Raw genomic sequence first — 18,651 nt, 5'->3', positions numbered from 1 at the left:
TCCTCATCCTGGAAATAAGATTGTTTTCCTTAATCACAAGCAAGCTTTCTATTTCACAGCATAACAGAAGACCTCATCACGTGAGAAGGTTGCTTCATCTTTTTTTTATACTCAAAGGCCAAGTTAGTTTGCTATTTCATTTAACTCCCTAAGTCCCCAAGTCCTAAAGTTCTCATGCGCATTTACACTCCGTTGTAGCTTTTGATCTTCAGCACTTCGCTTGTAGTACAACCAAATACTACATTTTAAATACAAGAAGCTGTTTATTTCTGTCCTTTGTTTTACACAGATTTTTTTAATGTAATGTGCAAAGTAATATGAAATATCTTTAAGATAAGAAATAATTTAACTAATATATCTCTATTTTAGGAAATACAAACTCCAAATGTTGTAATGGATTACATATTATTCTTCAGTAATTCTTTTTCCAGCTGTTGTGATGCTCTGTTGATACTGGAACTTTTTTTCACCTGATATCAGGACTGGTTTTGAAGCATAATATACAAACACGATGTCATCATTCAGGCTCTCTTTCAATATGCAACAATTTCCAATATATTGTTCACCAGCAATGGAAGCTGCTCTATATTAGAGCTTTAAGAGAGAAGTGTGGAGAGATTGTATTGCCTTTGACCACTGCTGGTGGGGAATCTTATTTCTTAAGTTATAGACATTTATGGATTGGTATCTGAAATAGGTTGGGAATGCTTAGATCCTTTTCTAGTCAATCAGAATCAATATATGTAGGAAAAAAAGCTACAATTCTGTTCAGTAAAGTGTACAACTGAGATTATGCCCTCGATGATTTTTGCTGACAAATGTTTATTTAATTTTCATAGGTCCAGTTTTCTGTGTGGTGTTTTGAAATAGAGAGTAAATAATGCACTGTGTTCACAGGCTGCCAGACTCAGTTCACAGCTGATTCTTTCCATAATGGCTGCATTACAGATTAAAACAAAAAAGTTATGTCTGGCAACATATCAGCAAACATTTCATGTAGACAACAGTCAGCAGAGTGAAGCACTAGAGCAGATTTCCTGCAGAGGCTGCTGCAGAGCTTTTGGTACCAAAAGTCTTTAAAAGCAGTTTAGATAGCAGTACACTTCTTTAGGGTTATGATACGCACTAAATGATATCTCCAGATTGCTTCCAGATCTGTGAGGCTGAGAGGCTGACTTAGTTCTTAATATTGTTGACTTTGCTAGCACCTCAGTGAGTTTCAAGTATACCCCTGATCATTCATCCCACAGGAAATCTTGGATCTGTGCATGGGCTTTGCATCATGCCCTGAAGGCTGTATTAATCATCTTATCAGCTGGTTGCATCATGTCCTACAATCTCAATTCCTCTGGCACCTTGGGGTTGCAGCTGAGCATATCTTTGCTACAGTGAGAATGAGGCTGTAAGAATTACTTCCTTCTGACAAGATTTAGTTCATCCTTCCTCACTTTTAAGTAAAACCTCTCACACCCACTGACTGCTTGTAACATAGACATTCATAGACTCAAAAAGCCTCTTTCTTCTCAAAGAACATAATATTTCCTTTAAGAAATCAACTGGAAAAAACAAATACTATGTCACAGACATTTTGCTCAGAGGAGTGCTTTTGTTTTGCACCTCATCTGGGAGAAGTCCTGAAAAACACAAGCTGTTAGAATCCCACCTAGGCTATGTGTTACACTGCTTCATTATCCTAAACCCCACCTTCCCTAGTTAATGGTTGGTTTATGAACCTGATTTCCTATCTATCATCACCTGGTGCAGTCCTACCGCATCCCACCAAGCCTGGTATTGTGGTTCTATCCCAATGGTTTGGGCTGTGAGTGGTTACCCTGTCAAAGATTCCTCTCTCCATCCTGGTAGGCTTAGTTGTTATTTTAGGCTCCTTTTTGAAGGCTTCTTAGACCAGTTATTTGTAAGGCTTAGACACAGGACAGCTGTTGTAAGGGTTCAGTGCTGACACTCTAACATGACTGGCAGTTCAACTGATGAATTCAAAGGGAATAGGATTAAGTGAATACAGCAGCTGTAGCTTGGCAAACCAGGGTAGGCTCAGGGTTTGCTATATGATACAGACAAATGCAAATGAGTATTAAACAGCCAGAGCATAAAAACATAATTACATCTTATTTCACTATTCTATTGACTTAAGTGTTGAATTATCATTTTTTTAAATTTGCCAGCCTGTTTGTTCATTTAGGAGGGCTCCTCGGATGACTGCTCATCACACTGACACAGAGTAAAGACTTACGGATTTCTGACTCACTGGAAACAGATTGCAGTGTGTTTGTGTGTGTGTTTATAGCACATATATAGCTTTGATCTGATTCATCTTTATTCCAGCAAGTAACAATCAAGGTCTGGATTCATAAAATTCTGAGATACAATTGAATGTTGCCTGAATAAGAACAACAGGCTCAAGGCTATGCACCTATCTGGTGAACATACTAGCTACAGTGCTATTAATACAGATCTCTGAATATTAAATCATCCTATTATTACAGATCTTGGGATAGTAAGCCATGCTAAAGAGCTTTATGTTATGCAACAGTATATATTATAGTGACTTTTAGTTATGTTGGCTAGAATTTCTTTTACCCCTCTATTATTTCTGAGGTACTGGAGATCTAAAATTTTTACATATATATATGTATATATATGCTCAATCCTAGGAATGTCATAGAACTACTCACAGGACAGTCTAGCATTTCTGATTTTGCGCAGTATTTAAACAAGCGAGTAGCTATGAATACTCTGGCTATGAGTACTATCAGTATGCTACAATTTTCTACTTTTTAAGCTATTTGCTTACATTATTTTAGGTGTAAAATTAAAGCCCCTAGTTGTTACTATGTTTCATACTTACTTCCTGAAAAAGTTTTAGTGATAATTATGAGCACAATAGTGAAGACTATAAAATTTCATGTTGTCCTCAAAAAAGGTTTCACTTGTACTGATGTTATTTCAGACAGGCAGTACTTTGTTTTTCTGTTTTAAGTTTTGCTGAGTGAACTTAAAGGTGGCAGTTCTATAAGCTGCTCCATACAATTGCATATACAATGGCTTTTATTGTAAATATAAGTGTGCTGTAAGAAGTCAAGAACAGATCTTACAGAAAATAATAACTCTACCTCACATATCTTGGAAGATGACGCATATACAGAATCTCATTATAAATGTTTTGTATTCCTCTTACTACAGAAAATATTGTATATATCTTTTAAATTTGTTGAGATGGATAGTGAAATATGGCTGTAAATTTCCTGTTGCAAGCAGTAAGGAACTGATTCCTTGTCAGCTTCACTGAGGTCAATGAAAAGGTTCAGATAGAGCACCATACTTTTTTTATCATGAAACAGATGGGTTTAAAGAATGTTTATCTTACAAGCGAAATGAAGGTTGGTGGTCATTCTAATAGGTTGATGATAGAAAATATGCTGTATGAGAAATATGTTTTAAACAGGTGTAAAAATCAACTGGGAAAAATTTCAAATGCGAATAAATACCACTGTAAATATTCTAATTCTGCAGTGATATATCAAGGAGTAATTAACCCAGGAGAACCATTCTTCTTGGCGGGGAATAATCAGGTTTATAATAAGCATACTCCTCTGGGTATTCCATTTCATTCCCTTCCTCTCTTTCCACATGCAAACGCATTTTCTGCATGCAAAGTGTGTATTTATTTGCTTTTTTAGATTAAACTAGCTAGCATCTCATGGCATACAATGTATGTCACATGAGCAAAGAAGGCCAAATTAATCAAGAATATGGGGTTTTAACATCAGAGTTACAAAGGGTTTAGACATAGTTCTGCTATGCCATTGGGCATAGAACTACCTGTTACCTACCAATTTATTTCATTACTGTGATGACCTTTGACCAAAACCTTTAGATCTTTCCAGGAGATAGAAATTTGCATGTCAAAAAACCCAGCCCTCAGATAGTTTGTAGAATTATTGAAAGAGAAGAAGTATCATAGTAATATTTTGTGCTTAAAAGGCATTCCTTACTACAGGTTAGTCTTTGATTACAAGTTAGTTCTCAGAATTACAACCCATGCCTAAGCTTAACCTACAGAATCTAAGGATGAAGTCTTGATACAAATGAAATCAGTGAAAACTTCATAGTTACAAAGATATAATTTTACTTCATTTTCTCTAGAACTTATTTTAAATTCAGGTTCTGTAGAGTTCAGAGAATTTGGCTCTTTCTGTAGAAAGGTGTTTGTTTGTAACCTTGCCCAAATCTAGAATATTGACAGTGCAATTTTAAAATTACGGAAGTCCCCAGAAGCTAGTCTGCAGTATATTATGCTTCCAAATTTACTATTTCAAACCAAAAACATGTTAAGAAGTCAGACTACCTGTAGTTTTTGAAGTATTAAGGGTTTTTTTCTTAAAAGGCTACAATAGCTACAAAGTTGAGTGCTTTTACATACATACATAAATATAAATTTATATATTTATGGGTGCTTTATAAAGTCAAAATGTTTAATTAAAGATAAGGGCTCCTATAGAGTAAAAAGCATGCTTTAAGTAATGTATATGTGGATATATGGCAAAGTACATACACAGGTATGTAATTAGTCTGTACTTGATTATTTTGCCTTATGGAGTTTCAACATATATATATATGCTTCAGTGTTATGTGTGTGCTTTTTTTTTTCCCTGGTGGAAAATACTATATATATATATGTGTTAGCTTCTTTGAAGCTACGTTTGGAAACATTTATCTTAAATTTTAGTTGCATAATTTGGTTCCAGTCTATACTTTAGACTAATTACAAGATTCATAGTTACTTGTAGATATTAATATAGCCTTTACATATTAATGATAATTTTGAAGTGGAACTGGTTCCCTACCTTTTACTCTTCATGTGTTTCTATTCCTACATACTTTACATGACTAAGGATTAAAACATCATCTTGACGTAATCGTAAGCATAATTTCACTCAACATTTTCTCTCTACTTTTGTGTTTGCTATTAAATTGTTACTTCTCTTTCTCTCTTTTCCTTAGTTACACAATAAGGATTTTTGAATGTATATTGGCATCTAAGGTAAGCTTTCATATGGTTCTTGCATATGAAGCTTATGACTATGTGTCATACAATGTCTGCCTAGTATGGCATGATTTTCATTATTTCACTTAATGAAAATTTTTTTCAGAATGAGTAGCATGACAGTTTTAATGCACAGAAATCCAGATTTTTATGAAAAATTGCTTGCTATGGTAATTCCTAATTAGTACATCCCACTACCTTCTAATAGCGCACATTTCAACGGAATTCAACAGTGCATGAGTTAGCATGATTAATTAGCATGAATGAAATGCAAGTAATAAAACAGCATTTTTCATTTACAGTTATTCTCATATAGGAATATACCTCTACATAACTGAAATATTTGTTCCACAGTTAATTTCATTTAAAAACGAATGATTCTCATCACAATTGCACTACATGAGTTGGAAAGAATGCCAAAAAGCATGCTTTCTTTTTTTATTTTGTCTGTATTGTGCATCTACCTACGATCGGGAGTGAACAGTTCTGCAACAATGATGGTGTTACATGAGATAGCACAGTCTCATAATCAATAGTAACTAATAGCACTTCAATTGGATAATCCTTGTGTTAATAAAGGTTATAAATTCCTAAAATCTGTACTCAGGATAAACACTGTATGTAAGTATCAGCTCAGTTGCATTGAGCTGAAGCATTCAGAGACAGTGATATCTTCATCCTTCCAATGTATTTTTGCTTTAAAGCTTTTGGTGTGCTCCAGAAAAGGCTCAGAAGGTAAGTGCAGTTATTAGCAGGTGGTTTTTGCAATTTGCGGAACAGAATATTCATGCAGATTTGTAAGAGGCACAGTAACGGTACGTAGCTTTCTTAAAACAAATGCCATCCATCACCTTGAGATAGGGTAGAATCTAATGGTTTTTAGCAAAATATTTATCTTTTTCCCACTGTTCCTTCCAAATGACATTTTATTTCAGTGAAATTTTTCAATTACATGAAATTTCACTCCTAATTTGGATTATTTTCACTAAATTAATGCTTCTGGGGTGCCCTGCCTGATCTGTTAGACACTACATACATGTTTTTTTCTGGGCATTGAAAGAAATATTTTGCCTTGGACAAAAATATTCAATGCTCTTCAAAAATCTTTTGCCTTATCCTTTTTTCCAGAACACCAAAGAAAACATTGAGCATTCCAATGGCTTTCTTATAAGCCGAGGTTTCTATTATAGCACTAATTTAAAATAGGTTTTGTTCTGTTTTTTACTTATCGTGGCTGAGCCACAGCCATAAACTACATAGACCTAGAAAGCTGGGAACAGTACTTCTGATACTTGTTCACTGCATATTGGCTCCAACCACCACTGAACTGAAAAGCGGGAGGAAAAAGAAGTTTAGTTTCACATAGAAAGTAAAGAAGTTTTGGCAGGGCTGGAGGAAACACTGAGTACAAAATGTCCCTATCTGTCATCAGGGCTTGTGAGCCAGGACACTCACTCCTCCCGCTAAGGAAGACAGTGGCCACAAGCATGGAATAAGTAAGTCCCTGCTATGGATCAGTGCAGGACTTCCCACAGCTTTGAGATCATATACCAATAGCTTCAAGCCCTGGGAAAAGTCAGGAAGAAATTGCTTTCAGGGGGTAAGCACCTGGATCCAAGGTGATGACGTGTGGTCTATTTTTTATTCAAAAGTGAATCCAAAATCTTTCTTCAGAATTCCCCAACAGATGAAAGTTTCAACTTGTGTCACCTCTCTCTGGAGTCCAAAGGTACCAATATCCAAAACCTTGGCTTTATTTCATATAATTCTTTCACATATGTCATCCCACCTGTTATTTGCAAGCAACACGGTAGATATTTTGCTAAATACTTATAAACCATTATAATACCCAACACTAAAATAATTTTAATGTCTGCATGTTTTCCACAACTCATCATAGTCAGGTGTTTTTTCTATATTGTTCCCCCTGGGCTGACTCCCATCTCTCACTATACTCCACGCAGCCTGATAGAAGTCCAGGAGGGTTATTTGAGGTGAAGCTTATCACAGACTATTGCATGGGGGAGAGATAAATGACTGAATATATGACATCCTAGAAATGAAATTCATCGTGCATGAAGACAGGAAAGTTCTGTATAGTGCAGGGATTAAATAATGGCTAATTCTTGCACTGAACTTTTGAACAGGGATTAATTTTATCACATCACACAATGAAATATGCAATAGGGACTGACTAAATCTTTGTTGCTTACACCAGAAAATAAAGGTACAAAGTGTCGCTCCAGGGAGCTTCAACCTGAAAAGTGTCTTATTCCTTGTTTGTAGGTGGGCTTTCGTTCTTCAGACTACTGATGGATGGTGTGCCTCCTCATATCATTGATTCATACATGCGTGAAGTACAGGCAGACAAAACTGAGGGGAAGTGAGAGTCCGTCCACAGTGTTTCCCCCCACTGCACTGGAAATTGGTAGCAGAATTACAGCATTTTAGTTCTTGCAATAACAGAACAAATGTGTGGCTGGGGAATTTCTTCTTTTTTTTTTTTTTTTTTTTTTTTTGTTTTTCTTTTTTTTTGTTTTGTTTCTTATTTGTTGTTTTCGTTTTCCCTACCTGCTCTTACTGAAAAGAAAGAATACGCATGGATTGCTTTGGGTTGAATTGAAAAGAACTGAAGACAACAAATGTTTTGTAATGTTCAGCTTTATTTTCTGTTTGATACTGTGTTCTGTTTTTTTAATGAAGAAAGAGGAGAAGCTGTGTAATAAACCTGAGGAGGCAGTCAGAGTTTGTACTTGGTGGTACAAAGCATATCTTTCTCAGACTGAAAGTACATGGATTAGCCAGTAGCTGTGCAATAAGACCCTTGGAAAACATACCTCTTTGATAATGTATCTTATTCACCTGAGAATGGTTTAACAGAATACAGTTTTACTATAACATACTTAACGCATATGTACTTAATGATCATTTATGCTGAATATATCTTCCTTTAGAAGTTTTGGTTTCCTAAATCCAACCCATCAGTCTCTCAACTGAACTGAAATTGTTTTATTTAATGTACAATAAATATGAAGTGTTTAAGATCTATCAAGTTCTTATTCAGTATCTTTTTAGGCTTTTTTTCTGGCTCATGTTACCACATTTCTTGTTAATTTCCACATACTGTAAAGCAGGAACTCGGGCCCACCACAGTGAGTGGAAAAATGTATCACCTGTCACCAAATCCAATGGGCTTACACTTTAACATACACGACACAGAATGTGAGTAAAGATAAACACAATAGATACATAATTTTGTATCTATGCATTTTCAATATTTTAAATATTATAAATGCCAAGCATGACAGCTTCCCATCAGTCTGGATCTGCACCCCTTCCTCAGCAATTCATGATGCTTTTGCAGCTATTGCAGCAGAAAATGGACTCAGGTCTTATCACTAGCGAGTTTACCATGCAAGGCAGAAAGGTAAAATGGCTCCATTAGTTTTCCAACTCCAGTGTCACTAAGCTCCAAGCATTTCACGGGTGGGGGTGATTGTAAATCTCCAACAAACTCTGAAGCATGTGAGACACAAGGTCACACATGATTTGGCCTGACCGTCAATTCCCTGTTGCCCTGTCATTTATTTACCAGTTCTCACTCTGGTTGTATGGATAAGGGTAGGTTATGTGCTTACTGACTAATGATTGATCTCCAATTACGGTTTATAGAGATAAAGGTCTACTTAGAGCAGCAGTACATTACAAGATGGTTACTTGACGTCAGTGCATTTTCAAACATCCAACAGTCAGTAAATACGCAATAAAATAACGTGTTACTATTAACTGCTACTGCTGAACTGGTGTTTCTGCAGCTGAATTGCCATCTCTTTCACTTGGGGGATCTGAATGCTTTTCCTCGCTTTGCTCTGTAAATCTTACTCGCCCTAAGATCCTTCTTCCTTCTATCTTTGTGACTGCTTCTGTGCTGCCATCTGTGCAAGGAAGAAATTCACCATTTCCAGTGATCCTGGACACCCCCCCAACCTGCATTTCACCCTGCTCCTGCCAAAATCAATTCTCTCCTACGCATTCACACCTACACACAAAAGAAGGCAACATGTCTACTATGAAGAAAATTTCATAAATGATTAATAATTTCTCTTTATTCTGTATCTCAAAAGTGAATTGTGACTCCATCCGTTTTGAAGCATAGGAGGCTGTGGGAAAGGGTCAATTTAAATATATGCCATGCAGGTTTAAACATTTAAGCACGTGGCCCTCATTTAAAATAATACCAATCTGTTGAGATATATTACAGTCAGCACCAAAAGCTATAACTATTGTGAGTTTGTGCTTTTTAGTAAGCCAAAAATGATGCATATAGCCATCTGTACTTTGTACACAGTGTTTACAGTTTCAAGCTTATGTATTTATCTGCCCCTCTGTCTTAATATACCATATGTAATAATCTGGAAGCCAACATAAATCTCAGATTCTGAAGGCTGTCTGCCGATGGAATTAGCTACTCTAATTTCTACCAGATGCCAGCAATGTTAGAAGACAAGCTGAACTAAGCTGCTTTTCACTGTATGGATGGTAAGCATTATATTCAGATGCTCTTAATTCCTCCCCAGTTGCACTGTCCAGCGTTTGCCACTGGCTCTAATTCAGGTTTGATGTACACCACACCAATAGGAAGTACTGGGTATTGGGCTGTGGGTGGAATTGAGATCAGTGGGCATTAGTATGCTGTAAATTCATATTCTCACTAACTACACTTACCAGTCAAGCTTCTGGATTAAAAATTAACTGAAAATTACTTTAAGGGAATGATAGGATGGGGTGGGATATGAAGGGGATTTCTAGTAGATCTAAACCAGGCTGCAGAACAATAGAGAATAACAAAAAATAAAGTTTTGATTCACAGTGATTTGCCTATCGGTATTCTCCAGGGGTGGTGCTTGATACATGAAATAAAGTGACCAAAATCACAAAGTTAAGAAAATTCTAATGAAACCTGCAGCTCATATCAGCTTAGGAGAATAAAAACATACCAAAGACAACAAAAACACCCTAGAGAAAACAGAAGCAGCAGAATATCATGCTGTAGAAGATACAGCCCAATGCTCCCAAGAAGAAATGTCTCCAAAGTCAGGTCACACTGAATTTCCAGGAAATCAGTGGACCCGAAAGTGACCTAGGAGTAACAGAGAACAGCAAATGAAACCTAGTCATATGAGATAACGCAACAGTAAAACAAAAAAGCTCCAGGCGAAGTGAAACTAGTACTGCATTTATGGCTTATGGCTGTGTTCCTGGATGTCTTGTAATATGTGAAAACAGTTTAAGTCTTCAGCCAGTTGCATTATTCCCATCTTCTGTTTGCAATGTACATTCTCGATCAACTAGTACATTCTGAGGTTGTAGTTCAGTAGCACTTTCAATGAGTTTTTTCTTTTCTGCACACTGTCACATATCTGGTGGGAATTTCGCATTTTGGAAAGCTCTGCCTTGGTGTTCAGTTTGACTTTCATTGGTCAAGGAAAGTTATTACTTGGAATAAGAAGGGAGACCCAAACGTATATACACACACAGAGAAGAATCAAAGTTAATTTAAAAAAAAAGGGGTTTAAGGAATCCAGAGGAAAAGAGTTTGTCTTCTCTTGGCTTGCTCTTCTTGCCCATGGAAGGACATTTGGCATTTAAATGTTACTGTCGTACAAATACAGATCCATTCTCAAATTGCTGTACATGGAGCTTGATACAGGCATTGAAAGATTATGGCAAGTGCCAGTCCATTTTTCCCTCACTGAAAATAATCTCACAAATATAGAAATGGGAGAAGAAAAAACCACAGGCAAATATTTTAAAGAATGTTTAAATAGGGATATGAATGGAGGTCTTTACTGAGAGTCAGAAATTCTAAAAAATATTCCTTTTATAAAAAAAAAGTTTCAAGCTTCCTCTGCTTCCAGTGGGGGAGCAGGGGAGTGTAATATTGCTACCTTTTATAGAGCATTGTGAAGGGAGACTTACTTTATGAATGCCTTTTGTTGCATTTTAAGATTCTGGAGCAAAAGACATTCTATTTTAAGCACGGTGTACTTACTGTCACTTGATTTCCATGGCTTGCTTTCCTGACTGACAAGTAAAGCTGCTCCTTTGCTCCAGCAGAGAGCATTTGGAAGCAAAACTGTATCCTGAATATGGAGAAAGCGCTGGAAGTCTGAATGCACTGGGCTTGAAATTCTCTGTTCTCATGTTGTATATTTTGTGGCTGAATACTTTTTAAAGTAAAACAAGCCCTCAAGCTCAGTGATAAGTTCAGTAGGGAATCTATTTCTTCCTCTACTGATGTTGCTCTTATTTATTACACCACTTACTTTCCCCTCCACTTCTTTTCTGAGTTTGTTTTCTTTTGTTTTCCCTCTTGGTATCACAAAATCCTTAAGCAATCTCTCCATAAATACCAGTACCATTATGTTCATCGACCACAGCAATGCACAGTGTACTAAAAGAAACAGTGTTAGGCATAACCCAAACCCTGTGATTCCAGTGGACTGGGAACCTGGCTGATTGTGAATCTGTCACATTTCCATTTGTTCTCCTCTAGTTGGCTGCTATTGATTCTTTCTTTATTATGCTACGTATTATTCCCTCCTTTGCTGGCAGTTCCTCTCTTCCCTGTTTTGGTCCCTAATCCCAATTGCCATATCATACTGTAAATTAAATCAGCGGATGAATGACATAGCACTTCGGATGCACATACCATGTCAAATGATTCTGAAACCACCCTTTTGCAGATGTCAAGCATTCCTGATCCTTGGCATAGAGAAACCTACTCAAAAACATATCAGACAAAGAGAACCAGCTCACTTCGAATAAAAAGAAATGGGTCTGTCCAGGAAACTGTGTCTGGCCAGAGAGCTGCAGCCTCTGGCTCTCAATGGAGTAACTTAAAAAGGATTTCTGATTCTAAGAAGATGCCATCTGGGTATATAATATACATTAGAGGTTGTATTTTACACTTCTTCATCTTCCAACCTACACAGTGCTCAACTTTTCTTGGCTTCATTCAGAAACCATGTAACTTCCTAGAGATACAGGGATACATCTAAAGTCCTTCACATGACCAATTCAGACAATTTGATGTGCCACAATTTCTGAAAAGGTGTATTTATTTTGATGTGCCTTCTCTAAGCACACAAAGAAGGTGAAGTAAGTCCTGAGTAACAGTGTTCAGCTACTCAGTAACATGTAAGATCTCTATTCCCTGGCCAGTGGGTCTCCTTTGATGGCAGAGAACCCCTTGCTTGACACAATGGGGATACCCGCCTTCAGACACGGCTGTGGAGTCCTGCTAACAGCAAGGAAGTCACCTCCTGCCCAAGCCTTGCCTTTATGCTTTACTCCAGCAAAACATTTCACCATCCACCTTCATTATAAAATGTGTGAAAGGAAAATCATAGAACAGTTTGGGTTGGAAGGGACCATAAAGCTCATCCAGTTCCAACCCTCCTGCCATGGGCAGAGTTACCTTCCACTAGACCAGGTTGCTCCAAGCCCCATCCAACCTGGCCTTGAACACTGCCAGGGATGGGGCAGCCACAGCTTCTCTGGGCAACCTGTGCCAGTGCCTCACCACCCTCACAGTCAAGAACTTCTTCCAAATATCTAATTATCTCTGTCATATATATCTCTGTGAGTTTAAAGCCATTCCTCCTTGTCCTGTCCCTACATGTCCTTGTAAAAAGTGACTCTCCAGATTTCTTGCAGACCCCTTTAGGCACTGGAAGCTGCTCTAAGGTCTCAGCAGAGCCTCTCCTCTTCAGGCTGAAGAAGCCCAGGTCTCTCAGCCTATCTTCATAGGAGAGGTGCTCCAGTCCTCTGAGCATCTTCGTGGCCTCCTCTGGACTCGCTCCAACAGCTCAACACCTCTCATGCTTAGGGCCACAGAGATGAATGCAGTAGTGCAGGTGGGGCCTCACAAGACTGGAGTAGAGGAGAAGCACCTCCCTCGACTTGCATCCTTCTGATGGCTTTCTGGGCAGCAAGTGCACGCTGATGGCTCATATGTACCTTCTTCGTCTTATAATAAGAAGAATAAGGAAAACCACAGCGCAGAGGGTATATTCCCCCCACCCTGCCCACGTCCATAAGTGACAGGCATGGGTGCGGATGCCCAGCACCAACGGGAAGCATACAGGGCGGGTCCTCCCAGGGGCACCCCCTCTGCGAGGATCCCCATCCTCTCAAGGCAGAGCTGCCACAGCCAGGGATACCTGCCCAGTCGCGGGCCCCTGCTGCGGGGCAGGGTGGGAGCCATATCCCCCCGGCGCAGGAACCCACGGCTCACGTCAGCTGTCGTGGGGCGGTGGCTCCCCGCTACCAGAGTCGCCGCTGGGCGTCGGCCTCTTCCGCCTCCCGCCGCAGCCCTCCGCTCAGCCCCGCCCCGAGCGGCGGTGGCGGCCTGACCTCGGTCCTGCCCAGTGCGCGGCGGCCCCCGCGGCGGGGCTGTAGTGGCGGCATGGCGGTGCCCTGGGCTCTGCCCGCGCCCCTCAGCCCGGCGCAGCTGAAGCGCCTGGAGCAGCACCGCTACAGCGCGGCCGGGTGCTCGCTACTGGAGCCGTGGCTGCAGCCGTACTGGGCCTGGCTGGTAGAGCAGGTCCCGCTGGGGCTGGCCCCCAATGCCATCACCCTGGGCGGCCTCCTGTTGAACTGCCTGACGGCGCTGCCGCTCATCGCCTGCTGCCCCAGCGTCACCGAGCAGGTACCACCCGCCACGGCCCGCCTCCGCCTCTCCGTTACAGCTTGACCCTTTCCCCCGCCTGCCACTGCCTCCTCTCGCCACGGCCTCGCCTCAGCCCGGCTGCGCTGCGCCGGCCGCCGCCCCAGGGGGATTCCATCGCCCTTCCCGTCCCGCAGGTCCCGGGAGCGGTACCGGGGCTCCTCAGTGTGGTGCCGCCAGGGCACCTCCTGGCAGTACCCGGGGGTACTTGCACTAACGCGTGGCCCTTCCCATGGCTGGAAGGGCTGAGGTAGAGCTGCGGCTTTGCCTTGGGAAATTAGGAGAGGTGACGCGGAGTAAGGCTTTGGGGTAGCAGGGGTCGAGCTGGATGTGAGTGTTCAGCTTTGAGTGCGAGGAAGGCGAATTGCAGTGGTTCCTTTCACCTCCCTGACCAGAGGTCCCCGTGAGGCCAGGGCTCCGGTCGGGCACTTGGCCTGTGCTGTATGTTGTGGAGCGAAGGCATAGCAGGGCTCACCCTGAGGCATGGGATCCCTGTCTCCTCCAAGGACCATCTTACATCCCACATGTGTGACATTGCTCAGGCAGCCTGCTGGGGAGGAGGCGGAAGCTGTCAACTCCCTTCTCAGGTGGAAGGCTGTAATACAGGGGCCCTGAAAGTAGAAATGGCTGTTAGCCAGGAGGCAGGGTGCGGGGTGTGCCCAAGAAAAGGGCAGAGCTGGCCACGGGGCATGGCTGGCATCCCTTCTGCATCGCTTAGTTCAGAATTGAGGTTCAGTGGTGTCGCAGCTGTGTTAGCTGACAGTAGGTCAAATGCTTCCCCTACTTGTGTAGGAAACATTTAATTGCTTTAGCTTCTGGAGGGAAAACAGGCTTGTTAACGTGGGCTGATGCTTGAACTGGGTTGCCTACAGTTTCTCTGACAATGTAAGGAGGTTGTCAGAGCTTTCCAGGCTGTTAGGAGTTTCCCATTGCAGTCTCCATGGTAGTTAAGGTGGGAAATGCCAGGGGAAAATTGCTTTGTGTGGGTAAAATATCTTGAAGGGTGGCTGTTTTCTTTATGTTTGCTATCCTGCCAAGCCACCTTTTCCATTCATGAACAGGTAGTCTTGATTACCTGGTGGACTAACAAGAACTGGTTATATTCTCTTGGTGGAAGTGTAGGAGTACTCAATAGAAGACTTAGATAAAATAACAAGCAGGTTTTGGGTCTAGGTGGGTTTTCTAATGAGTTGGTTTGTGTGGTTTAGTTTGGGTTTTTTTCCGCTAACCAGTCTTTATTGAAAACACGGAAGCGTTGATGCTTGTACAAACCATACAAACCAAGTAAGACTGGTAGCTGAAATCTCTCAGAGATCAGCTGCTAGCAGACACCTGGAAAAAGACATCTTCCCTTGATAACCGTTCCTGTTGCCAAAAGACTGTGGTTCAGGGATTTCTTGAGAAGGGATTCTACTCAGGTTACTTGCTAGAACAGCAACTGATGGATCTGTTTCCCCACAGACACCTTCCAGCTCATGATTTTGCCTTTGGAATTATTCGTTTTGAACTTGTTTGTACTTTTTGCTTTCATTATGTCCTATTGCAGTGAATCCCACAGTTCAGTAATACTTCCATAGACACACAATGCAGTCAATGTCTAAATCCATGCAATGCTCCTTTATTCTCTTTAATGTGTAGCTATTATTTCCTTATACACTATTGCTTTTATCTTCATCAGCATGAGTAGCCGGTTTGTTACCGACTAGCTCAGTATGTTTTGGCTTTATAAAATATTGTCTGCTTCAGCAATGTCTCCTTGTCTAGTAAGATAATGGGTTGTACCACTGTCCTCTGTAAATGCACATTTCAACATAAGCCTTCTTGTAGCTAAGCCATTAGCAGACTGCACCCCTAAAGCACTGTTGTGACAAAAATCAGTGTGTAGATATTTGTGGAGTGTTTGTCCAGTTTCCTACTCTTTGTAACTTAGGACAGGAATCTATAGGAATAATATACAAGACTGCTACACCAGATGTGGTGGTGGGGAGGACATTACCTGTTCATTTCATGTTCTGTGGAGGGCTGAAGTACCTTCTTCACTGTGACTGCAGCCTGGATTTTTTTTGAGTGGGATTTTTTTGTTTGGGTTTTTTTAACGCTAATTATAAAATATTTAGGAATGAAAGGTTTTGCTGACTTTAAGTATGAACAGTGCGTATTTCATAGAATTGTAGAATGGTTTGGGTTGGAAAGGACCTCAAGATCATCTAGTTCTAACTCCCCTGCCATGGACAGGGACGACTCAACCCAAACCATGTTGCGCAAGGCTCTGTCCAACTTGGCTTTGAGCACTGCTAGAGCATTTACCACTTCTTTGGGCAACCTGTTCCAATTTGCTGTGTTACAGTGAAAAGGGAGCATTTCCTAGGTGAGGATTTTCACTTTATCACCACTATTTCACAGTAAATTGGTTTTCCTCTACTGCTAGCTGACTTCTCTGAAGTAGCTACAGTTAAGTCATTAGGCTTTGCAGGTTAATCTCTTGTACCTCTTCCCATTCTGGGGAAAACTGACATACCAATTTTTCCCTTTCATCAACACTAGGAAGAAAACTGGCTAACCATAATTATTTATCTTTGTAAAAGGGAGAAAGAAAACTGATCCTGCTACTTCTATGGTTGCTTATAGATGGGCCTAGCTTTGGTAATCCTTCAAGCTCAGCCACAGGTCTGTCAAATACCATGGGAAGCTAAAATTTTAGGACAGAAGCTCAATCTAACAATAATTATTACTTTGCATTGAATTTATATCTATTAAAAAAAATAATCTTGTAGCAGTTACGGCAGGATCTAAGCAAACAGCCCACCCCAAACTGATCAGAGTAGATTTTATCTAGTGATAAAGACTTGTCCTGCTTGCTCTCAGCTTCTTAGGCTCCATCATGTCTGATTTATTTGGGGTTTTTTTAACCTTTTGTTTCTGTTGGCTATAATTTCCTGGAGGTTACTGGGAGGAAGGCAGGGAGAGAAGCGTGGACTATGGATTTGCAGTTTGGGCAGTGATGGATTTAGTCTAGGGAGACTAAAAGGCAGGGGAGGGTCTAGGTGACTCCAGCTACCTCCACTATTAACTGTTTGCAGGGAAAGGAACATTGGTGAGGTGCTGTCTCTGCTTCTCTGTCTCTCTTAAAAAACTCCCTTTAAAAACACCCAGCAACCACCTTCTCCCTCCCGAAAAACCCCAACCAAAAACCAAAACCCACCACCTTTTAAACGGAAAGGTGGATTGTCTTGATTATTTCTTTTTTTTTTTTCCTGTCACAGGGATAAATAAGAGAAAGGTATTGACAAAGCAAGACATTATTTAAACAGCAAGGTCACAACTGAGCTTTGTGGGAGAGAGGAAAGAGAAGCAGAAAAGAGGGTGAGCTGGAGCAGCTGGTATGAAGTGGGGGCATGGCAGTGTAAAGGAATAAGCATTAAACCCCTGACCTGCTAGACAAGTGTGAAGCAGAGTGGGGTGGGGAATCCAGCCAATGCCCATGAGTGAAGAATGGAGCACTCTGTGGTGAAGGGGAGAAAGAGGTATTTGGCATAAAGACGGACAACGAAGGTTCAGGAACACCAACACAGAAAGACAGGAGCTCTTTCAGCAGGAGCTTGTTGGGGATGCTAAAGGAATGCAGGGAGTCTCTGGTGAGCATGAAATGCACTTGGGTATAGTATGATTATTTATTATTTTTACTTCTTCCCTGCCTTCGGTCCCTGCTGTAGAGCAGGTTTAAACAGCCCCTTCCTTTCTTCTGCTATTAATACAATCGTATATAATGCTTTGTGCTGAACAGAAGTGCAAGAAATGATCCACCTTTTGAGGGGAGAGGGGGGGAGTCCAGTTAAAAAGTCTGCCTCTATTCTGGATCTGTTCCAGAGAAGGAATGAATTTAGTAGCTGTGGATTGAGGAAGCAAGTTTATTATTAAATGTGATGAGTAATTAAGGGGAGCTGAATCTTTAAATATTGCAAAAGCTTGGGCCAGTGAACTATCTGGGCTTGAGAGCTTTGCTTGAAAAAAGAGGTAAGGGATCTCCCAGGCACAAGTAGTCTTTTGCAGCTGTCCATGCTCTTTGGTGGGGTGGAATCACAGGAGCAGAAGAATAAGGATGGCTGCAACCTACACTTTTTCCTGAAGGAGCGGCATGCCTCACATACCTGTCAAACACTGCACACACATGGTTTGTTTCGACACCCTCTGATTCAGTAGATGGGCAGACCTGCTGTACCAAATCTGTGTGTGACAAGATTTTGGAGCTGTATCATCTTTCAGACATTCTTCTTAACTGAGGGAGAGAAGCATCCCTCTTCCTTCCCTGAGGTTTGTGTTTTCTTCTAGTTCCATGAGAATGGCATCTAGTTCTTGCCAAAAAATACATTTGCTTGGACAGGATATAACATTGAGCAGAGATAATAAACACCTCATCAGTGAAAAGCTGATGATTACTGGGAGCCTCCTGACCTTTCTGCTGCATCTGCCAGCCATGTCAGCATTCTCAAACGCTCCCACTTCTCTAACTTGCAAACTACTTGGGTCCAGCGTGGGAAGCCAGCAGGGGACATCCCAGGAAGGAGAGCCAGGCACATCAGAAGGCGGAGGAGATGGCAGCTGTAGCTGTGTTGAGAGGGCGGGTAGCAGAGAGTCCATGGTTATTGGGAAATTTGGAAACCTCTGTGCACCTTCTGTGATTTGGAAAGCTGTATTTTATTGATTAAAAGAGCATTCATTTAATCTGCTGAAAGCATAGTTGATCACAAGTGACCTTTGATTATTAGCACTTTGGGTTAAGTTTGAACTGGAAGCGTAGGGATGAAATGCTCCAGATGGTTATTTCTAAGCTGTCTCAGACACCTGTTCCCCTGTT

General features: G+C 40.9%; 2 protein-coding genes across 2 annotated transcripts in view; both read left to right on the top strand.

Annotated features, from left to right (window-relative positions):
- The window catches only part of MYBPC1 (myosin binding protein C1), a gene marked incomplete at its 5' end in the record, with an annotated part of 76,397 nt that extends 68,180 nt beyond the window's left edge, over window positions 1-8,217 (top strand). The window contains one exon of the mRNA XM_080628573.1: window positions 7,352-8,217. Coding sequence (XP_080484699.1) covers window positions 7,352-7,452 — 101 coding nt within the window. The 3' untranslated portion in view covers window positions 7,453-8,217. The remainder of the gene's footprint in view (window positions 1-7,351) is intronic.
- Window positions 8,218-13,535: 5,318 nt separating this feature from the next.
- CHPT1 (choline phosphotransferase 1) overlaps window positions 13,536-18,651 on the top strand; it is a gene marked incomplete at both ends in the record, with an annotated part of 20,877 nt that continues 15,761 nt past the window's right edge. Inside the window, one exon of the mRNA XM_080624014.1 lies at window positions 13,536-13,778. Coding sequence (XP_080480140.1) covers window positions 13,536-13,778 — 243 coding nt within the window. The remainder of the gene's footprint in view (window positions 13,779-18,651) is intronic.

Source organism: Psittacula echo, assembly GCF_963264785.1.
Source record: "Psittacula echo genome assembly, chromosome: 1".
Taxonomy (NCBI): domain Eukaryota; kingdom Metazoa; phylum Chordata; class Aves; order Psittaciformes; family Psittacidae; genus Psittacula; species Psittacula echo.
This window is presented reverse-complemented; position numbering and strand designations above follow the sequence as displayed.